The 19,053-nt window shown below is 36.5% G+C and overlaps 1 protein-coding gene across 1 annotated transcript in view; it reads left to right on the top strand.

The window, feature by feature from the left end:
- Nucleotides 1–19,053, top strand: part of LOC106868725 (pyrokinin-1 receptor) — a 149,746-nt gene that overhangs the window by 93,659 nt on the left and 37,034 nt on the right. The window contains exons 2-3 of the mRNA XM_089361635.1: nucleotides 11,199–11,366; nucleotides 13,395–14,532. Coding sequence (XP_089217761.1) covers nucleotides 13,668–14,532 — 865 coding nt within the window. The 5' untranslated portion in view covers nucleotides 11,199–11,366; nucleotides 13,395–13,667. The remainder of the gene's footprint in view (nucleotides 1–11,198; nucleotides 11,367–13,394; nucleotides 14,533–19,053) is intronic.

The following is a 19,053-nucleotide window of genomic DNA, read 5'->3' as shown; positions in this document are numbered from 1 at the left end:
ATATATATATATATATATATATATATATATATATATATATATATATATATATATATATATATATATATATATATATATATATTTATATATATATATATATATATATATATATATATATATATATATATATATATATATATATATATATATATATATATATATATATATATATATATATATATATATTTATATATATATATATATATATATATATATATATATATATATATATATATATATATATATATATATATATATATATATATATATATATATATATATATATATACGATTGCACCTAGACACCCAGTTCTCGCGCCATTTTTGCTCTGCCAGTCAATCTTTGCAACACCTGTCTGTGTTCGGATTGTCCTTGCACAGAGGCCATCCGGACTCCCGTATGTGCCGTTAACAGGGATTAATCTTCTCTCTTCGCTTTTTTGCGCCACATGGCTTCAACTCTCCTCCCCCCTCCTCTCTCCCTCTCACATCTACTTCCTCTCACCCACCTCTCCTCTCTTGCTCCGACTACTACTTCTCTTCACTCCTACTCTTCTTCTCTCTTCTCTTCACTCCTACCCACCTTCTCCCTTACCCTCTCTCTTCATCGTCACCCCTCTCTCGTAACCCCACCCCACACAATCCAACCCCCACCTTCCCTATTCATCGCAGCACACCCACATATCATCCCTTAACCCACTCTCACATACCCCCACCTCTACCCCCACCCTCATCCTACCCACATTCCCCACCTCTACCCCACCCTCAGCCTAACCCACACCTCACCCTTGCTTTCTTTACTCTCGCCTCCCCCACACACATCATCACATCATACTATACACCATGACACCATACTACACACCATTACACCATCACACCATACTACACACCACTACACCATACACCACCATACTATACAATACCACATCACATCACACCACCACGCACACACTAGCACTGACCACTTCCTAGCCCGACACCAATTTTCCATACACCTATACATACACACACGCACACGTCAAGATCACCAACTCTCTTCCACACGGACTTACATGCTTATACACACGCACACGCACCTTCGTTTTGGGATCACTAGACTTTATTATCTCCCCTTCTTTCTAGCTCTCTTGTGTGACCCCTCTGTCCAGCATTCGCCATGATAGATCGCTAGCCACTACACATTCTTTATTTTCTTTCTTTGTTTCTTTCTGTGTTCCTTTCTGTGGAAGAGCGTAGGCTCGAAATGTTAAGGACTTTTTCACTTCCCGAACGTGAAACTAATACATCTGTTTGTTATCTACACAACCTGTCTTCGTCTTTTGTTTTTTTTTTGTGAATTCTCCCTATGTATATGCATATATATAAGCATAAATATATATATATATATATATATATATATATATATATATATATATATATATATATATATATATATATATATTGTGAATTCTCCCTATACAATTATGTGTTTTCCCTACAGCATTGGAGCATTTTAACTCTTATATCTAGCAATGTAGGTGTCCTGACACCTTTAGTTGCATTTAGTGACAATTATGTGTGTGTGTGTGTGTGTGTGAGCGTTCGTGCGTGTGTATGTATATCTATCTAAAAGGGTAAAGTGTAAAGACCTTCTCCAGTCATGAATGACTATGAGATTGCCCCTAGAAAGTTACCCTCCGACGCACAAGTCCGGGCAAAGTTGTTTATGGAGGACCAGCAGTCGACCATACATCCAAAACTTCCCTCTCCATGCTACTAATGTTAACCAAGGGAAAGCTAAAGGCCGATACAGCTTCGCACCAGTGACGTCACAACTCATTTCAACAGCTGAGTGAACTGGAGCAACGTGAAATAAAGTGTGTTGCTAAAGTTAATGGTTAATCTGAGGTATTGTCCAGTTTAAGGTCGGCTTGCTATATACGGATGCCCCGAACCCATACTCAGTGAGTGTTACTAATACATTCTAAGTAGACCTAGTGCAGATATTAATGTAATATGGGAACCGGTATTAAGAACAGATACAATATTCGATTTATAGCCCCAAAAATCCAACCTATAATTGCCTACAGGAATATATCGTAGTGGATAAGACCACGGGCTACTAAGTCGCGGATTCTGAGTTCAATCCCAGGCAGGGACTTAGGAAATAATATCAACGTGTACCCCGTTAGTCAAATAAAGGGTTGGGTTCGAAATTCCACTTGAACACGTGATGAAGGCAGAAGAGTACATCAGCCGAAACAAGGTGAGGACACCCATCCGTCCATTGTAAATAATGTACATAATTCCTTATCTCAAAAATATAGAATAGTATTGTTATAGTTTATATTGCTATTGGATGTTTACTGGCATCGGTGTATGCGTCTCTGCAGCTGTCGTTGCAGTCATAGCTGTTGTGGTTGAACGCTGCCATTAACGACGACGACCACGACGATGATGATGACAACGACGACGACGATGATGATGATGATGATGATGATGGTGGTGGTGGTGGCTTTGGTGTTGATGTAGTATGAAGTTGGCGGCAGTGCAATCATGGTATCTCGTCTCCTCTCCTTTGCTCTACAAAAACCCATAAGATTTGTGTCATTGCATAAACGACATTTTGACAGTTTTGATCAATACCTCATGTTTTTTCTTGTAACCTGTATCTGGTGTTTTTAATATGGTCATCCAGCAGATAGCAATGCAGACAGTTTTTTGCGAAAATGCAATGTTTCATACGAACGTCTAGCAATTCTTTTGAACAGCTGCTGCTGATATGACTGATATCTTCTACTTTGATATGGCACGAACGACACTTTCTGCCACAGATCGGAGGTTTTGTTGCCCTCAATTATAATTATAAATTAGAAATAAAATTTTAGATTAACCATTTATCGACTTTTACTTAATGGTCACTTGTACACTTGTTGTTGTTATTTATTTTATTAATAATAACTAATAATAATATCTTAAAACCAAAGTTATGTTTTACGATTTTAAGTAATTTGCGGTATTGTGTTTCCATTCCTTTTACGTTTTATGTAATGTTAACCAGTAGTCGTCATTAAAATATATTAATCAATGGTTCCGATGAGATTAACCATAAGACATGAATGTATTTAATTGAACATTCTCAGCATGAAATTTATCGATGACATGGAAAGTCTAATGTAATCACAGCCTCAAATACCATTCTGCTTTGAACAAATATTTCACTTATGGTGTGCCATACATTTTAATAGAGACAATGTGTCGCGTGTACCAGTATCAAAACTGTCTCAATTTCATGATCTCCAATGCTTTCGCTTTCTGCCTTTTGTTTTCTCATGAATTTGTCTAGGTAACATTTTTCATTCAACTGATCATCACCATCATCATCGTTGTAGTCGTCGTCATCATCATCATCATTTTTATCATCATCCTCATCATCAACATTGTCATCATCATCAACGTCGCCGTCGTCATCGTCATCATCATTGTTATTACTAAGGTAGCAGGCTGGTTGAAGAATCGTTAGTATACCGGACAAAATGCTTAAGGACATTTCCTCCGTCTTTACATTCTGAGTTCAAATTCCGCCGCGGCTGACTTTGCTTTTCATCCTTTCGGGGTAGATAAGATAAGTACCAGCCGAACACTGGGATCGATATATTCTGTTTATCCCACCCCACCTCGAAATTGCTGCGCCTTGTAGCAAAATTTGAAAAAATTATTATTATTGTTATTATTATTATTATTATTATTATTATTATTATTATTATTATTATTATTATTACTACTACTACTACTACTACTACTACTACTACTACTACTACTAATACTAATACTAATACTACCGCTTCTACTGTTACTACTATTACTACTATTATAAGGTAGCAGACTGGTAGAATTGTTAGCAGGCCAGACAAGATGCTTTGCGGCATTTCATCTTCCTTTACGTTCTGTGTTTAAATGCCACCGAATTCCACTCTGTCTTTCATCTTTACCGAATCAATTGAAATAAAATACGTGTTAGTTACTGGAGTTCATGAAATCGACTTACCCGCTCCTTCGAACTTTGCTGGTTTTGTGCAAAAAATTTGGAAGAATTATTAATATAGCCGTCACGCTCTGTAAGGCAGGCTTAGCTTACCGTGACTGCTGATACCCACACACGCGTTGGAACCACGCTACCTACAGATTTTCCTGGATATTAAACCGTTGTGGTCCCGTTTTTAAGACACCTCTTTCCGTAGCTCATTACTTTGAGAGATCTTCATTCCTGGGTAAAGAAAACGAAAAGATAGGGCACCTTGCATTTGAAATGTCTTCAGATACTCACTGCCTACCTTACCAATATACTGAGATCTAATGGAAATAAGAGCGATGACGTTCTTGAGAAACTCTGGGCGTCGACAAGGGCGAACTAGCTGGTCGGTTTTGGAGGACTTTCAGACCGAGAACTACCATGGATAACTTCCTGGCCTGGTAATCCTACCGAAGGGTGTGGCTGGTTTGAAATAAACTCAGAAGACACGGAAGTGTCACCAGGAACTGCTCAATGTCTCTACATTTCCAAGAGCCTGCAACATCGCAACGGAATATGTCCCTAGCCATTCCTGTCCAAAGGCTTTAACCTACGATCACTGATAACATGCTCTATTAAAACATACTCTCCACGCCAATTAGGAAGAAAAGAGAGGATGAAACTAATAAACTGTCCTCAGTCTGTCTACCCTATGTGAAAGGCCTCTCCGGAAATATACAAAAGATATGCGGCCCATATGACATCAGAACAGTATTCAAAAGTAATACAACACCTCGCAAATATCTCCTTCGAGTAAAACCACCAATAGAAGAGAATATGACGAAGAACTGCGTGTACTCCATCCCATGCAGCTGTGGTAGGTTATACAAAGGCGAAACATGTCGCCCCCTCAAAATAAGAGTAGAGGAACCTCACAAAGCTGTGACACGGGGAGATATTGATAAATCGGGTATAGCTGATCATGTATGGAAAAATGGAGACCATCTCCCCCTGTGGGATGAAGTTAAAATAATAGACAGAACGAGAACACCACTGGAAAATATGAAAATTAAAAGAAGCAGCACATATGCTAAGACACAACAACCTCCTAAGCAGACTGAGTGCAGATATAAACAGCATATAGGAAAAGGTATTAAGGAAGGATAGGAGAATATTAGATCTATAAGCCCTAAAATTCACTTCATTGTTGCCCACGGGCATATGGTGTAGTGGTTAAGAGCGCGGGCTACTAATCCCAAGATTCCGAATTCAATTCCAGGCAGTGACCTGAATAATAATAATAATAATAATAATAACAATAATAACATCGAAAAATACCTTAGGAATGAAAATCCAGGTTCGAATTGTACCCAAGACATCTGATGAAGGCTGGAGGGTGTTAACAACAAACAGGATGAGGACAAATATCCGTCAATTGTAAATAACGTAAATAATTACATAATTACATATTATTCTTTATTGCATGAGAAAATGAAAGCAAATCTCCATATTTCAATGTAAACATCAGTAGCGTGAACCAGTTTCCTCAAATAGGCAAGTATGGAATGAATAGCCTTCTGAAGGTCGTCGTCTGGGACATCAGTAAGAACCTCCTGAATCTGTATGTCCAAGTCCTCCAGTGTGCGAGGCTTTGTTTGGTATATCTCCTCTACTGTGTAACCCCACAGGTAAAAATTACATGGCATGAGATCTGAACTTCTGCGGTCACAGTTTTCAGATTTTAGCTCCTGCTCGTAATGGGGTTTCCACGGACGAAAATTCAATTCTTTATGCAATACCGTACGTATTGTGTGTCTTGTTAGTCCACTTTTACGAGCTGCTTGAGGTATTGATTTCTGCGGGCTGCGATTCAATATTTCCTGTATTGTTGCCACATTCTCCACTGATCGGGATGTGGTTGGACGGCCACTTCTTGCATTGTCCACAGAGCCCGTGGTCATCAGCTTTGCATAACAACTTTTTATTGTCTCTGGACGTAGTGTTGCATGCTTACCTTTCCACGCACCCCACCATCTCTGAACTAAAACAGTGGAATTCCACACTTCATAGCGTGCTGCTATCTTAGCTCGTATCTGAACAGTCAAGCAATCGGAAATCTGGAAAATAAGAAATAAGAAATAAGACAATAAACAAGAAATCCCCATTAGTGTTGTCTGTTTAAAACTGTTTTCGTCAGGACTTCAGTGATCTAAAAATTTTATAAGCAATTTCTAATGCCTAGTTACTTTCCACCCACCCTGTGTATACTGCTTCAATGAGATTTTAATTATCAAAATTGTTTTCCCTAGTTTAAGAGCAAGGGTTTACCCCCGATGTATGTGTGCGTATTTAAACAGAATAAAGAAAAATTAATGCAGCTAAATATTTTTTCTTTCTCTGCTCTTCAGTTTTTGGCCTTAGATGTTCCTTTTTTTTTCCAAAAGCTGACTGATATTCAGAATACAATGTCGCTATACGGAAAGCGGAATTCCGCTTAGAAACCTTTAAACTTCATTGTCGGAAGCAACAGGCTTTCTATCTTTAACAAACCAGATGAGTTTGTAGTCTGCAGAATTCTTAGCAAACAGCCATTAATTGAAAACCTTCGTTTCTAAGTTAATATTTCAGTTCATTTTCTTTTTTAAAACATTTAAAATGATGATGTAGGAAACGCCACTGATATGAACCTTGAATCATTTGGCATTTTATATTTTTAGGAAAAGGTTTTATGAGCTATTTAGATGCTTTGTATTAAATAGTTTAAGCAGACTAACAGATCAAACATTATGTAGTGAACTAAAACAACATAATTGTATTTATTTTTTCATTTTTTCATCTGATTTTTAATTTTAGACGAAAAGTTGAATTAAATTGAAAAAATCATCTAATTTTTATTGTTATTCCTGAAAAAAAAATTAGTTTTGAAACGAAACTTTACATTTACCTGGTGGTTGGCAAGAACAATGTAAAGTGCCTACTCACGTGACTGATGAAAGTTTTCATAAATTACTGCTACTACTATTCTTTTATATATGAAGATTTTCAATCGTCTTTCAGACCTCAGTAGAGTCACGTGACATTTTTAATATCATCTAGCTCTTGAGGAGTTGTTGTAATTAAAAATTTAAGATAAAAAACTAAAAGGTAAAGTATCTTTCATTTAACAACTAAACAACAACTATACATGTTTAAACATACATACCTGCGCACAAAGTGGCAGATACACACACACACACACACATATGTGCACACATTCATCCATGTATATGTCTTCGTATACACACATATATGTATGTATAGTTATCTACATGTATGTGATAGTTTCTCTCATGGCAACAACCGCAGTAAAGTTTGTTTTAATAGTATAGCCAATGTTAAGTGGAGATAAATATATTACCTCGCGATATTAACACTGCCTCTGTCGCTAATATATATATATATTACAAGCTAACTAGCTAATCGCAACACCAGTGCCTGTTCTGTCACTGTCAATCTGTATATCGCTGGTGGGAAATGAATCGCTGCTATCTCTAGCGGTCGAGTGCCCATCATTGATAAGACCAAATCAGGCCGAAATCACGTGACCTGGGGGTCTTGCCACTGGAGACAGTAAAGATTTATCTCCTCGCAAGCGATATAACCAAGAAAGCAAAATGCCAATGTAAAAGTTTCTGTCATGGCAACTATTGCAGTAAAGTGTGTTCTAATAGAACAGCCACGTATAAGTGGAGATAAATATTACCTCTAGATAAGCATATGTACACGTACAAGTATTTATACATTTATATATTAATATATATGATATGTAGACGCATATGAATACATACATGCGAACATGCACTCACACTTGCAGGCATGCATAGAAGATTTATTCACACGAGCAATTTGTACGTTTAATGATAACACACAAGGACACAGAAACCGATACGTATAAACACACATACACAGCTATATAACAACACATGTGGTTTTCTCTGTATTATCTATTCTTTCTTCCTTTCCCTCTTCTCAAGATTTTTCTTCTATCCATCGAAGAGCCATGCTCGAAACGTCATATCTATTTTTCCATCTAAAACGTTTACTAAGTGTCAATCTGATATATTCACTGTGTGCGGCCACTATTTTTTACCAGTTCTTTTTGTGTCTACATACATGTACACACAATTTCCTATAGGTGACTCTTTTTGCTTAGTAACATGAGGCCATGAAGGGGCTTCCACATGCTCTTTTAGCGTGCTACAAATGGAAGTCACATCGCTTTCAAATAACATTATATCGTCTTGAAAAGAAAGCAACATTCGATAATATCGTTCTGGGAAAGCTGAGTTGTTTCTAAGATAGAGACGTTCATCACATTTATGTTTGATCGGTAATGACGCGTCTCCAGCGCTGGTTGACCTGCTAAAAATAGCAACCAAAGATGCATGAAGTCACACCCGACACTCTTGAGAAAGACTGTAGTATGGATTGTGGTCCCTCATTTCTTATATAGAAAAAGACAACTCGATTGGAAGATTTTAATATAAAGATGTTTTTTGCTATCAGTCAGATCTCAACAGCTATTAAAGAACAGCTTGCTTTCGAGAGAACGAAAAATCATGTCTCCGTAATTTTCAACTGTTTCTTGGGCGTTTACAACATAGGCGTCATTATTTTGTTATTTACTCTCCTAAGCCTATACAAATACATACACTTTACGACCTCATATAACAGCCTGCAGCAATCAAAGTGTTATTTTGAGATAGCTTGTTAGTGCTAATCATTCATACTATTTGTCTGAAACTTTAAATTGATTTAAAACTTAATATTTGCTGTATTCTTATATGGTGACTGTATGCATATGCTTTTGCCTAAAACAGAAAGAGAACGAGATAAAGTGTATTGGAAGAGATAGAGAAGCGAGAGTATTATGTTTTGTTTTGATTTCTAAAAATTTTTAATATGAATATTGAAATTGAAAAGAAAATTAAATGTTACTGTGTTTTTGCCTGCCTGTTAATTTTATCACTTGTTATTACGTATTTTTTTTTAATTTTCATTTTCATGAATTTTCAAGCAAAGCGTGTTTTGAATCTCATGTGAATTCAAATCAGCTGAAAAAAAATGAGAAAATGAAATCTAATGAACAAGTTTAAGTTAGAACCATTTTAGAAGTGTGGCAGCCTTCAATGTTATGCGTCCAAAAATGCGATGTCAGTTTATCTGTGCTTTCGTGAATAGATCGTTATTAGGAACCTACAGAAGCCAACAGTCCAGCAAGCAGTTTGTTTCAATATCTAAAAACAAAACGAACCAACCTCTGACTCTTGAATGTCTTTCTCTTAGAGGATTCAAATCGGATCCCTGAATAGAGGATAGCCTTATATCTTGCTGCACTGTTGCCTCCAGTAGCATGAGATAAGAATTCCTTTCATTCATCCTTTATCACTCCAGTCTCAATACCTACAAAGATCATGGGCGCTGCACTTCTTACTCCAAATAATTATGCCATAAAATACTATTCTTTTTTAATATACTGCATTATATCAAGTTGATAAAATCTCTGAGTGAATAGCATTTCACAATCTCATATTAACCAGTATGTATATGCCAATATCAATCCGTATGAGATAGGATTAGGAGAATGTGTGTATATATCTAAGAGACAACAGTGACAGGTGAAGGTAGAGGCTATAATGAATAAAACATCTTTCTTTTAGAGTATGAAATTCTCTCTAGTGATTTTCAATATTTTATAGCATTTTAAGGGGCGAGCTAGCAGAATCGTTAGCACGCCGGGCAAAAAGGTTAGCGTTATTCCGTCCGTCTTTACCTTCTGAGTTCAAATGCCGCCAAAATCGACTTTGCCGTTCTTCCTTTCGAGGTTGATAAAAGAAGTACCAGTTCAGCACTGGAGTCGATGTAATTGACTTAGCCTCTGCTCTGAAATTGCTGGCCAATACTTTTCTGCAGGAATAATACGCCATAATTCAGCTATTTTAAAATACAACTTAATATTCCTAATGTAAAAGAAAAATATTCAAGTTGTATCTCATTTGCTATATTCGGTTCGATTTTCAATTATAAACATCTACAAACAGTCAGACTCACAATGGAAGAGACGATAACTACCTGTCATAGAGATGTATTCGTATCATGAACTTCGATTGATGTCGAGCTACATTAAACCACATGTGTATTTCCGTATTTTTGTATTTTATAAGTTTTACGGCCTCCCATGAGCCTGTGAACAAATTTCATAGAAACTCGTGGGCCTTGAAACAAGGAATAGAATTTCACATTGTAGCATTAACTGTATAACTTCTTAACGTGCGAAAGAAGTATATATATATATATATATATATATATATATATATATATATATATATATATATATTATTTTGTTTAAAAGAGTTACAACTCTGTCTGTCTTTTATGTTTTATTTATATTCTTGTAAAATTAATGTGGGATATAGAATATGGAATATACAATATATAATATAAAAATGGATGGTACAATGAAATAAAGTATTGAATGTCTTATTGAATATATGGAATATGTCTTATTGAATAGATGAAATATTGAGTGTTCAATATAAAGGATTAAATATATAAAGGCGAATACGTATTTTCTATACCTTGTGGTATTTCATCATGGCCGGTATGGCAAAGTCTGTCATACCGGCCATGATGAAATACCACAAGGTATAGAAAATACGTATTCGCCTTTATATATTTAATCCTTTATATTGAACACTCAATATTTCATCTATTCAATAAGACATATTCCATATTCTATATCCCACATTAATTTTACAAGTATATAAATAAAACATAAAAAACAGACAGAATTGGAACTATTTAAAACAAAATAATATATTCCTCTATACACAATCATACAAAACCCCTTTTTTGGTATTTATTTTTACTCACATATATATATATATATATATATATATATATATATATATATATACGCGTGTGTGTGTGTGTGTGTGTGTGTGTGTGTGTGTGTGTGTGTGCGTGTGTGAACACTACGAGGCAAATTAAGTGTACTTTTGAAATGAAAATAATCACTAACTGTCAACGTAAACCAGTACAAGTTTATAATATAATCATGATGTTTGCAGAATATCTATCAGTATAAATTCTATCTGAATATAACCATACAAGATATTAATAAGTTCTTATAATATAAATTCTATTATATAAATTTCTTATTTTATAGACGCCTACGAAACCATAGGAATCATAACGCAACCAGTATTATCACCCAGGCAACTTACATCTAGAATTATGCCACTATCTTTATTCATTTAATATGTACGTGCCAGTTGCCAAAAATTTGCCTAATATGGAAATTGGTCTATCCAATTGTGTTACACCGCTAAACTTAGTGAGTATTTAAGCAATGTGTTCGTGGATAGTTGACGTGTTGGATGTGATGTTGATGAAAGAGTAATAACACTTGAAGCATGTATATACAGTCCACCCATTACCTATTTTTATATCTTTGATCACATTCTTTGCATAAATATATTCGTTTATGAAGTTCGTTATTTGTAGTGCCAGCTCTAAATTCTATAAAAAATGTAGACAAACTATAAAAAAGGTGAGAAAATTGCACTGTAAACACAAAGTAAGACACAAAATTTACTTGTAGACCTGTAGTTGTTGCAAAACGAAACGCAGTATCCTTGCTAGCAATTCATAACAATGAAATAGCAACTAAACATTGTCATTAATCCAAACAACTCTAGCCTTGTGGTCATTATATCATGCGTAAGATTATTTCAAATGATAACATGGCATCTTTAAATATGTTCTTCTGTCTGTATAAGCTTTTGTCATGATCTTCATACAACTTGGCTATATTTGCTGCATACACACACACGACACACACGCACGCACACGCACACACAAACGTACATACACACACATTTTATGCGTAGTTCAGCTTTTCCCGATGGTAACGTGTCAATTTATCCATATTTATCCGAGATGATGTCATGAACACTTCGCTGAGACGGGAGAGAAATATGTTTAGTTATGTAGGGACCTCGCTTGGCGCTGCCTAAGGTTTGAATCTAAATCTATCCGCTTGCTGCTTGTCAAAATCCACCCCACACCAGGTGGATTGATGAGGAAACACTTGACCGCCAAGGACCTGTGCTGGTCAAAAAAAGGTCAGTTCTTTGTTTAGCGTTTGACCTATATTACTGACCATAGTCTATATAATAAAGAGCATTTCCTATCTCTTTCTCTCTTGTGTCAGCCAGACCAAGGAGCAACATCCTCTTTTGCGTCAGCCATGTCCAAGCAATTGTTGCGGCTGAAGTGACATGCCATATCAGGTCGATATGATGTAACCCACTACCAAATGTAGCGCTTGAAGGATCTCGTGTCGGAGTAAATAGTAAACATCGAAGAATCGACACCAAGAAGGAAGAAATATTATTTACATGTATTTATTCGTTTCCCCGACAGGTAGTTAGAGAGCCAGTAGTAATTTTAGTGATAGTGACAAAATGGTTGGCTCGCTGGTTAGTAGCTGACAGTGTAGAAGTTGCTGTCAGTAGAGAGTGAAAGAGTAAGGAATGAACGGTGCTGACTAGAAAGGAAGAAAAAATAAAGGTGGCATCGTCTTTCTTGCGGCCGAAAGATTCTCTTCGTATGCCGAGCGAAGGGCGAAGGTAAGTGCTGCTCTTGGTCATTGCAGATGCAAAAGAGGGTGTTGCTCCTTGATCTGGCTGACACAAAAGAGGAAGAGATAGGAAATGATCTCTGTTACATAGACTATGGTCAGTAATGTAGGTCAAACCCTAAACAAAGGACTGACATTTCTTTGACCAGCACAGGTCCTTGCGGTTCAAATGTTTCCTCATCGTTCATCTGGTGTGGAGAGGATTTCCCGCTTGTTTTGACAAGCAACAAGTGGGTAGATTTGGTTTCAAATCTCAGACAGGGCCATGCGAGCTCCCTACAGTTATATTTGAACAAAGAAACGTAACCTCGATGAAATTCTATATAATCTGACGCAGATTTACTATAGACATTAAGCTATGAATAAAACCACTAGAAGAATTTATGAGTGATACAAGGGGAGGCAACTTAGATTCATGTATTAAAACAATTCACTTTATTAACGCAGCAACCATTTTTTAAAAAAAACATTTTTTCCTCGCAATACATGTCTAAAATTTTATGGGTAATTCAATGACTCTTAGTTTTGTGTTCAAATCTAATTAACAGGAATAGGAAGGGGACAAAGTTCTTTTTTTTTTTGCTAATACAGTAGTGATATATATGAGTTAAAACGAATTCAAAGTACAGGAATATGTGAAGGGTGTGTGTCGTCAGTTAAATATATGTTTGTACTGTCATGATTTCATTAATATTATCTTTTTTCTTCAATTATTTTCAGATATCGTAGCACCATGTGAAACGAGTAACGGAATGGAAGCCTCTTATTGGAAAAAAATCAAATGAACTCAGAAACCTTGTAAATAAACACATACGCATGCACATGTAGATAGATAGATAGATAGGTAGGTAGATAGATAGATAGATAGATAGATAGATAGATAGATAGATAGATAGATAGATAGATAGATGTCGCAGAGTTAACCGCAATAAGTTTCTTAACTCTTATAAATTGTACCGTAAATAATTAAGGAACTAAACTACATATATCACCATGGATAATGATTTCAAACAATTAATAGCGAAATTAAATGATTCCGTTCTAATTGATAAACTGTTACAAGGAATGCATATTTCCTGGGAGGATTCTCTGCAGCCTGATCTTAATCACATAAAACTTGGTCCGAAACGAGAGGAATTAACTAAGGTTATTCCCATGACCATTGTCTACAGTATAATATTTTTCACTGGAATTATAGGGAATGTGTGTACTTGTATTGTTATTGCTAAAGCAAAATATATGCGAACTACAACAAATATTTACTTGTTCAATTTGGCGGTTGCCGATTTACTTGTTCTCATTCTCGGCCTTCCTTTCGAGATTTATACATTTTGGTCAGCTTACCCTTGGATTTTCGGGGAGGTGTTTTGCTACCTCCGAAACATGGCATCTGAAACAACAACATGCGCATCTGTTCTGACGATAACAGCGTTCACAATTGAAAGATACATGGCATTTTGTCACCCGACAAAGGCGCCGTCTATATCAAATTTAACTCGCGTTACTAAAATATTGGTGGCGATTTGGTTTCTCTCTGGATTACTCGCAATACCGCTAACAGTTCAATTTGGTATTGTCTACGTAAAAGATGAGAAAAATAAATCCATTAAAGAATCGGCTCAATGTACGCTGAAACAAATTGACCATTCCAGTCCACTTTTTGGTATTTCAGCGTTTTTGTTTTTCATTCTACCAATGACCATTATTAGCGTTATGTATGTTTGTATTGCTCTGGCTATTCGGAGGTCAACACTGCAGAGATCTCTTTCGGATCGTTCTGCTAATAGAAAAGGCTATCCAACATGCTTCCCAGGTGACAGGCAGAGTCAGGCCAGAAAAGCTGTCGTCAAAATGCTAGGTGAGTCTAAATCTTTTTCTTATTTGAGAAAAATTTTAAATCATTTCCATTTCTACCATAGACTCAAGGTGTTTGAATAAAATCACAGTCGTATAAATCAATTCCAGTATTTCGCAGATATTTGTTTTATCGTTCTTGGAATAGTGAAAAGCAATGTCGTCCCTGAAAGAAATTCAGCTCAGAAACGCGGCAGAATGTCTCCACCATTTTACTAATTGTGTTAACTCATCATTTCTGAATCAACTTTAATAATATTAAGATGAATTCGATATTCTTGAGGAATATTGATCTGTTTTAATAGTATCTTTTGATTTTATTACTCTCACCTTCGGAATTATTTTCCAGTCATTTGTTAAATATTTTCGCCTCGTCAGTATATTTTCCTATTAAAAATTTGTACGAGTTATATTTTCATACATATTCATAGACATATGCGTGTAGGTATACATGCATAAACATACAAGCTCGCGCGCACACACACACACACACACACATACACACACACACACACACACACACACATGTATCATTTAATGTACATAATATAAACACACGAGCTACTAATAGTTTCTTGCCGTAGAAACGCGTGTCTTGGCAGGGCTTTATAACACGCCTTGTATCTCAAAACAATCTCAAGGCTCTAAGTCTTGGGCTGTTCTCTTTGGGAATCAGTTCACAGGTACATGAGAACTCACGAGAAGAAAAACAGGAAGAAGTGTGATGTAAAATGTGGGAAGGTGAATAAAAATGGAAAAAGAACAAGAAAAGAAAAAGACTTGGGTTACGTACCCTTCGACTGTAAAAAGTAGTTGTTGTCGAATAATTCAACGGAGAGAGGGTCCAAAATCTGTGAGACAGCTGTCAATCCAAAGAAGGTGGTGTACCCCGGTTCGGCAAAAGAAATTTGACCATATGTTCGTATTTGCTGAAAAATTTCGGATGTGTTTTGTTTAGTACTACAACAGAACTGAGCAACAGGAAACATGTTGGACAAAGAATCGCTGAAAAGATCACAGGATGTGTGACGAAAAAGCTTAGATAAAGGACGCGAGAATATATAAGGAATAATAATAATAATAATAATAATAATAATAATAATAATAATAATAATAATAATAATAATAATAATAATAAAGGAATTAGAATAAAATCTGGGCAAAAGATAAAACACACAATGAAAAGGCCCCTTGGATTGATAGAATATCTACAGACCTAGACTCCTTAGAGGAGAAAAAGTGGGAGGGGGTTAAGGTAGAAGATATAAGATCTGCTCTCAGGAGGTCAAGCAAATGGAAGTCTCCAGGAAAGGATAAAATTCCTAACTTCTGGTTGAATGCCTTCCCAGAGAGCCATGAACTGCTAACAAAACTTTACAACGTTGTTTTGCAAAATCCTAGTTTGATGCCCTCTTGGCTAGTTAATGGTTTAACATTCCTGCTTCCAAAAAATGAGGAAACAAACGAACCAAAAAATTATCGACCCATAACCTGCTTAACAACAATGTATAAGACTCTAACATCTGTCCTAACCGAGTACACCTATAGTTTTTTAATAGAAAGTAGCATATTCCCGAATGAGGAAAAGGGATGTAAACGTGGATCTTATGGTTGTAAAGATCAGCTACTCATCAATAAGATGATCTTAGAAGATTGTCACAAGCGACACAAAAACTTGTCAATAGCCTGGATAGACTATAAAAAGGCCTTTGATAGCCTACCACATAGCTGGATTAGGAAATGTCTGGAAATGTATAAAATAGCTCCTACTCTGCGAAACTTTTTATCTGTAAGTATGAGATCATGGAGAACCACACTGACGTTGAACAATGACAATGAATCCCTAAATGCTGGAGATGTAAGAATTTCATGTGGCATTTTCCAGGGTGACTCACCATTATCACTCCTCTTCTGTCTAGCCCTAATACCGCTCTCAAAATTGTTCAATGATGCACAGTATGGTTATAAAATATTTGATAAAAATATAAATCATCTCATTTACATGGATGATTTAAAGCTCTTTGCAAAAAATGACCAACAACTCAAAGGCCTACTAGCAATTGTTAAACAATTCAGTGATGACATCAGGATGCAATTTGGCCTTGATAAATGTGCAAAAACTACCTTTATCAAAGGAAAAATGACAAAAACATCTAACGTGAACCTTGACCAGCAAAATGTCATAAAATGTCATAGAACCAGCGGAGAGCTACAAATACCTAGGGGTAATTGAAGGGGACAATATCAAGCACTCAGTGATGAGGGAAAGGATCAGAAGAGAATGTTATCGTAGGGTGAGAGCAATACTGAAGACAGAGCTGAACGCGAGAAACAGGATCGAAGCGATCAATGCTCTAGCCATACCAGTCGTGACTTACAGTTTCAATATCGTTAACTGGTCAATTACTGAAATATATAATGTTGACAGAAAAATACGAAAACTGTTGACAATGCATAGAATGCACCACCCTAAGGCAGATATAGAACGTCTTTATCTGCCAAGAAAAGAGGGAGGCCGAGGACTTCTACAGCTGGCATTAACAATGAAGGTAGCCACAATTGGCCTAGACGCCTATCTGAAAAACTCTGAGGACTGGATGCTGAAACTTGTCTCAAAACATGAAAGCAAGAAAGCATCTTACTCAGTAACAAAACAGGCAAAGGAATATCTAAGTGAATTCCAATTGCAACAAATTCAAGAATTAGACGAACTAGAAACACCTGCAGAAAAAGCTAAGCGCTTGAAAACACGTGCTAAAATTGCTGCCTTAGATATTATGACTGAAAAATGGCATGGAAAACCTCTCAATGGCAAATACCCAAAGAGAGCGAATAATGCAGATATTGACAAAGCCCTTACCCATCAATGGCTAATGGCCTCTGGCTTGAAATCAGTAACAGAGGGGTTTATCATAGCAGCCCAAGATCAATGCCTACCTATAAGTAACTACCAGGCCAACATATTAAAGAACGGCAGCTCCCCATTATGTCGTATATACCAACAACAAAATGAGACCATCGATCATGTTGTCTCTATGTGCAGTTTGCTTGCGCCTACAGAGTATCTCAACAGGCATGATAAAGCCGCACAATATATTCACTGGGTAATTTGCAAAAACCTGGACTTGCCCCATGATAAAAACTGGTGGGAACACAAACCACCCCCAGTACTTGAAAATGATCACATCGCACCCCTCTGGAACTTCACCATTCAAACTGACAGAAAGATAGACGCAAATAGGCCAGACATCATACTGAAAGACTTCAGACAAAAATAATGCCTCCTCATTGATATGACTGTCCCAATCGATATAAACGTATCTGTCAAGACCTACCAAAAACTGAGCAAATATAAAGATCTTGAAATAGAAATTAGTGAAATGTGGAATCTGAAGACGAAAACAATACCTATTGTCATAGGTGCCCTGGGAATGACAGCGAAACGGGCTGATTACTACCTAGCTCAGATACCAGGAAACCCCAAAATGGCTGAAGTTCAAAAGATAGTGCTCATGGAAACTGCCTATATCCTAAGTAAAACACTGTCTATGTGATCTCAAATTTTAAAACAAACACATAATTTTCTTATGGTTTCTTAATCATTCTCTAGAACAACACTATGTACAAATCCAAATATATGGTACCCTAAGCATAACACCTACATGAACTTCTAACTTGTTGTCTCTTGAGGTCTGTGGGTGAGACTTGGATCCAACTTGTACAAATGCAAAGCAAAAGTCAAACATAAAATAATAATAATAATAATAATAATAATAATAATAACTCGTTGAAGACCACGAGAGATGTAAGAAGCTTCATTCTGTTATGAAAGAGAGTAAAAAATTTAATAGTGCGTCCATGCATAATACCAGGGTTGCACAGCAGATAAAAGTGTGGTAATCGTAGTTGCAAAGGTGAAATTAATGGCAAAGCAAAGTGTGTTTGAATTATTGGCTGATAGGTGGGAGCAAAAACCTCGGAATAGCAAATATGAAGCCCGTAGCAAACAAGCTGATGTAGACCAGAAGTATGCCCATTAGTGGCTATAGAGTTCAGGGCTAAAGGCAGAGAGCGAAGGTTTTATCTTGGCTGTTCAAGATCAGAGCTTATTGACCGGAACTATCAAGCCAACGTGATGAAACATGGAGTAGACCCAAAGTACCGATACTGCAACGTCGGGGTTGAAACAGTGGAATACCTAATCGCTAGGTATAAGGTTTTAGCACCTGTAGAGAACAACTCAAGACATGAAAAAGTTGGCTATTATCTACACTGCGGCATTATAAGATCCAAGCTGCTGACAAACGGTACGAGCATTGCCCTAAAATTGAGGAGGAAAATGCAATGATTCTTTGGGACTTTCCAATATATACAGACCTGACCATCAAAGTTAATAAACTAAAACAATGCAAAAGCGCATTGTAACCAGGGATGTGTAACAACATCTGATAGCCTGGTCGGTCATGTGATCACGTGAATTCTTCAGCGCAGTTTTCTCTCTCTCTCTCAGTCTCTTTCACTCCCT

This window comes from Octopus bimaculoides, chromosome 13 (genome assembly GCF_046866305.1).
Source record: "Octopus bimaculoides isolate indiv1 chromosome 13, ASM4686630v1, whole genome shotgun sequence".
Classification (NCBI taxonomy): Eukaryota; Metazoa; Mollusca; class Cephalopoda; order Octopoda; family Octopodidae; genus Octopus; species Octopus bimaculoides.
Note: the sequence above shows the minus strand (reverse complement) of the source record. Positions and strands in the feature narration are given on the sequence as shown.